The sequence below is a fragment of a genome, unplaced genomic scaffold, assembly GCF_019419815.1.
Source record: "Pyrus x bretschneideri cultivar Hongxiangsu unplaced genomic scaffold, Pyrus_bretschneideri_v1 Contig38, whole genome shotgun sequence".
Taxonomy (NCBI): domain Eukaryota; kingdom Viridiplantae; phylum Streptophyta; class Magnoliopsida; order Rosales; family Rosaceae; genus Pyrus; species Pyrus x bretschneideri.
Window position 1 is genome coordinate 955,938 of NW_025999701.1, and position 5,640 is coordinate 961,577.

General features: G+C 47.5%; 1 protein-coding gene across 1 annotated transcript; it reads left to right on the top strand.

The window, feature by feature from the left end:
- The first annotated feature begins 972 nt into the window (after nucleotides 1–972).
- On the top strand, nucleotides 973–1,795 carry LOC125468402. Its single transcript, XM_048564086.1, has 3 exons — nucleotides 973–1,101; nucleotides 1,156–1,543; nucleotides 1,632–1,795. The coding sequence occupies exons 1-3, from the start codon at nucleotides 973–975 to the stop codon at nucleotides 1,793–1,795; spliced, it is 681 nt and encodes a 226-aa protein (XP_048420043.1).
- The last annotated feature ends 3,845 nt before the right edge of the window (nucleotides 1,796–5,640 follow it).

Below are 5,640 nucleotides of genomic sequence, written 5' to 3' on the forward strand. Positions count from 1 at the left end.
AGTCCTGTCGTACAGACCACTATAGGTGGTTTCGACTCGTAGGTGACCCGCGATTATTCGCACAGCCTTCACGTGATCGTAGCACTAGAGCGTTTATATGTATTACACCCAGGCTTGTCGTACAGACCACTATAGGTGGTTCCGACTCGTGGGCAGGTTTATGGATTTAGTTGTGATTTGAGCTCTAGATTCAGCCGTACAGGTCACTTAGGGGACTCCGGCTGCCAGTTTAATTATGCTAATAATGTGATTTACATGTTTGAGCACTTGCATGTTATTATGAGGTCTTGAGCATGTTGGCATACCCTTGATTATACTTGGCATATTTATACCTACGTATATATGTTTGTATTCTGGGAAGTATACAGGTTTTACGGCGAGGGATTATATCATGTTTTATGAAATGGTTTTCTAAGAGATTTGTTTTGCCCACTCACGCTTTTGTTTTTGCGCCCCTCCAGGTTCTAGTAGCTTAGCTGGTTCGGTGGTTTCCCCAGGGACGTCCCGGCATTCTGACAGACCTTCACCTATGTAGGGTCACCTTCGGGTGTACTTTTGTTGTATTGTTTCCTCCGGACTGCTATAGGCCTTAGGCTCTGAATTCAGTGTCGTATTTAAGCTAGCTCATATTCTATCACTCTATATTTGCTAGTTTTTAAATTATTCGCACTTTTATATTACTGTTTAGCTTCCGCACTGTGCACATGGCTACGTCACTTCCACGTGGCGGCCAGCATGCCCTGATCTCGGTCGGGGTGTGTCAGTTTGGTATCAGAGCTTAGGTTTGGCAGTCCTGTGTCTTTTGTGAGTATTCTAATGGTTTTGGTGCCTTCTGTCAGAATTATGCCGCCTCGTCGGGAACCACGCCGTTCAGATGAGTCTAGTTTCCCCGATATCACTCAGCTGGGGGAAGCTATTGCTACTGCTATCCAGGCAGCTATCCGCCCTCCCCAGAGGACTCCTCTGGAAACTATGTACAACCTGAAATTGGATAAATTCCACGGTCACGAGGGGCACGAGGCCGCGGAGCGTTGGTTGGAGCATATTGAGAAGACTTTCCGAGTGTTGAACAACCAGGGGAATCTCCCTGTGGAGAGATGGGTCGAGACTACTTCATGGTTTCTGGGTACGGAGTCTGCATCCTGGTGGGAGCAGGAGCTTCGTAGTTTGACTCCAGCCGAGAAGACGGACTGGAATGTTTTCATTAGGCTATTTAAGAGGAGATTTGTGCCCCCAGAGTATATTGATCGCAAGAAACAGGAATTCACTGAATTGAAACAGCGGAAGATGTCTGCGAATGAGTATTATAGGAAGTTTACTGACTTGTCTCGTTACCACCCTGAGATTGCTAGTAACCCAGCGGAGATGCTTCGCCGTTTTTGCATCGGCACTAAGAAGAAGTGGCGTTCGATGTCGACCTCCACTCATTGTGATACATACCAGGAGTTCTACGAGGTTTTGTTGAGAGTCGAGGACTCTGAGAATATGCCGAGTGAGAGTGATGAAGATGAAAAGGGTGGTAATCAGAAGAAGGACGACAAAGGTAAAGGTCAGGCATCGCTCGGGCCTCGTCAGACTCAAAACTTCAAGAGGGGTGGTAACAGCTCTAGCTCTTCTAGTGGTGGTTACAGTGCCACAGGTCAGGGACGGGGAGGTAGATTTACTGGTGGTTTTCGGGGCCAGAGACAGGGGGACGGTGGTCAAGGTAGGGCCCCACTTTGCCGGAGGTGTAATAATCGGCACACTGGCGAGTGTAGGCGGGGCAGTAGTGGTTGTTTCACTTGCGGGCAGATAGGGCATCGAGCCGCACAATGTCCCCAGGGTCAGCAATAGAGACCGCAGCAGACTTTCCTGCCACCACCTGCCCCTATACAGCAGATTCAAGGTCCTAGTGGTTACGGACAGGCAGGTCGAGGTGGAGCTTACCATTACCAGGGTGATGCTGTTCCCTATGCCTCGGGACAGTATCAGTATCCTCAGGACCCCTACTCCCAGGGTGGTTACCCTCAGTATTCGGGCGGTTATATGCCGTATCCTCCAGCTTCAGCCGGCGGTTCTCAATGGTATCAGGGAGGACAGATTCAGCCTGGAGAGATTGCTACTAGCAGTGCAGGGTCTTCGAGACAGACCAGTCAGCCCAGTCAGGGGCGTAGTACGCAGGGTCGTGGTGCTCAGGCGAACAGAGGTCGTGGCGGACGGCAGCAGGGCCAGGGGCGTATACACAACATTTCTCTACAAGATGCTCAGAACAACCCGGATTTGATTATGGGTACGTTAAATATTCTTGGTTATTTTGCTAGAGTTTTAATTGATTGTGGAGCTACACATTCTGTGATTTCTCATACATTTGCTCAAGTGACGCAACCTCGCCCCACACCTCTAGGGTATGATTTAGAGTTCACTATGCCTAGAGGGGAGAGATGTATTGTGGATCGTGTGTACCCAGGTTGTCCAGTGATAGTTGAGGGCGTGGTTATGCCCGCTGATCTTATCCCGTTAGATATTGTTGATTTTGATGTGATTTTGGGCGCGGATTGGTTGCACCCCAATCGTGCCAATATTGATTGTTACGGGAAGATGGTTACATTTCGTCGTCCTGGACTACCTGTGGTTACTTTTGTTGGTGAGCAGAGTGGGGTGAGACATGGTGTTATTTCGGCGCTACGAGCGAAAAAGTTGTTGACTAAGGGTTGTCAGGGGTATTTAGCCCATGTGGTGTTGGATGAGGCTCCTCCTTGTGGTGTTGAGGACGTGAGGGTCGTCCGACACTTTCCAGATGTTTTCCCCGAGGATTTGCCTGGGTTACCACCAGATCGAGATTTGGAGTTCACTATCGAGTTGCTTCCAGGTACTAACCCTATTTCTTTGACTCCTTATCGTATGGCCCCTGCGGAATTAAGGGAATTAAAGGTGCAGCTGCAGGAATTAGTGGATAAGGGTTTTATTCAGCCTAGTACTTCACCTTGGGGCGCTCCAGTATTGTTTGTGAGGAAGAAAGACGGAACTTTAAGGCTGTGTATCGATTACAGGCAATTGAACCGGGTGACGATTAAAAACCGTTATCCGTTGCCTCGTATCGATGATTTATTCGATCAGCTTAGAGGTGCTTGTGTGTTCTCTAAGATTGACTTGAGGTCCGGGTACTATCAGCTGAAGATTAATAGGGAGGACGTTCCTAAGACGGCGTTCAGGACTCGTTATGGTCATTACGAGTTTCTGGTTATGCCGTTTGGGTTGACGAATGCACCAGCAGCTTTTATGGATTTAATGAACCGGGTTTTCCAGCCTTACTTGGATCGGTTTGTGATTGTTTTTATCGATGATATTCTGGTGTATTCTAAGTCGAAGGCGGAGCATGTTCGACATCTTACTTTGGTGTTGAAAAGGTTGAGGGAACATCAATTATATGCTAAGTTTAGCAAGTGCCAGTTTTGGCTAAATCAAGTCGCGTTTCTAGGGCATGTCATTTCTGCTCAGGGTATTCTAGTTGACCCTCAGAAGGTTGCGGCGGTGGAGAATTGGGAGCAACCGCGAACCGTCACCGAGGTGAGAAGTTTCCTTGGCTTGGCGGGGTATTATCGGAGATTTGTTAAAGATTTCTCGGTGATTGCCTTACCATTGACGAGACTAACAAGGAAAGATGTTAAATTCGAGTGAGATGATAGGTGTGAACAGAGTTTCCAACAGTTGAAGCGTTGTCTCACTCAAGCACCTGTTCTGGCACTCCCGGACGATAGTGGTGATTTCGAGGTTTATAGCGATGCTTCATTGAATGGTCTGGGATGTGTGTTGATGCAGCATGGTAGGGTGATTGCTTATGCTTCACGTCAGTTAAAACCCCATGAGTTGAATTACCCTACTCATGATTTGGAGTTGGCCGCTATTGTTTTTGCGTTGAAGTTGTGGAGACACTATCTTTATGGTGAAAAGTGCAGGATCTTTACTGATCATAAGAGTCTCCAGTATCTTTTTACCCAGAAAGAACTTAATCTTCGTCAGCGGAGGTGGATGGAGCTGTTCAGCGATTACGACTGCACGATTGATTATCACCCTGGTCGTGCGAATGTAGTTGCTGATGCACTTAGTCGGAAGTCTCAGGGCCGCATTAATGCATTGTATGCAAGCCGTATTCCTCTTTTGGCGGACTTGCGTGCTACGGGAGTGAGGTTAGAAGCAGAAGATCGAGATGTGGCTTTACTTGCTAATTTTCAAGTTAGGCCCATCTTAGTTGATCGGGTGCTTGCAACCCAAGCAACTGATGAGCAGACTCAAGAATTAATCCAAGCTCGAGAACAAGGTAGGAGGAGAGACCTCAGAGTACGAGAATCGGATGGCATGTTGATGCAAGAAGGAAGAATGTTCGTGCCGAATGTTGTGGATTTAAAGAAGGAAATTCTGGATGAAGCACATATCTCGGCTTACGCCATGCATCCAGGAGCTACTAAAATGTATCATACCATTCGACCGTTTTATTATTGGCCGGGTATGAAGAGGGAGATAGCCGAGTATGTGAGTAAGTGTGCCATTTGTCAGCAGGTTAAGGCAGAAAGGAAAAAGCCGTTTGGATTGTTGCAGCCGCTTCCCGTTCCCGAGTGGAAATGGGAAAATATCACCATGGACTTTGTGTACAAGCTCCCGCGTACACATAACGGTTTTGACGGCATTTGGGTGATCGTTGATCGACTCACTAAGTCCGCACATTTCATTCCAGTGAGAGAGAAGTATTCTTTGAGTCGATTGGCGGAGTTGTTCATCTCGAAAGTAGTGAAGTACCATGGAGTTCCGGTGAGTATTGTCTTGGATCGTGATCCACGGTTCACATCTAAGTTTTGGGTGGCTTTCCAGGAAGCTTTGGGTACGAGATTACTCTACAGTACGGCATATCATCCGCAAACAGACGGACAGTCTGAAAGGACTATACAGACTTTGGAGGATATGTTGCAAACTTCGGTGTTGCAATTTGGTGATGCTTGGCACCAGCGGTTGGATTTGATGGAATTTGCTTATAATAATAGTTTTCATTCAAGTATTGGCATGGCACCATTTGAAGCATTGTATGGTAGAGCTTGTCGCACACCGTTGTGTTGGTCAGAAGTCGGAGAAAGGGTCTTAGTAGGTCCGGAGATTGTTGAGGAGACTACTCAGAACGTTCAGGTAATCAAGACTAATCTGAAAGCGGCACAGGACAGACAAAAGAGTTTAGCGGATCGGCATGCTACAGACAGGGTGTACGAGGTCGGAGATTGGGTATTTTTGAAGCTTTCGCCGTGGAGAGGTGTAGTGAGATTTGGGAAGAAAGGCAAATTAAGTCCACGGTACATCGGACCATACATGGTCGTGGAGCGAGTTGGTGAGGTAGCTTACAGGTTGGAGTTACCTCCGGAGCTAGCCAGAGTGCATAACGTTTTCCACGTGTCTATGCTCCGACATTATGTTGCTGATCCATCCCATGTGATACCTCCTCAACCGTTAGAAATCAACCCAGACTTGACGTATGACGAGTAACCGGTGACGATCATCGATTGGAAAGAGAAGGTTCTGCGGAACAAAACGGTGAAATTAGTGAAGGTTTTGTGGAGGAACCATTCCGTTGAGGAAGCGACATGGGAGACAGAAGATCGGATAAGGGATTTGTATCCT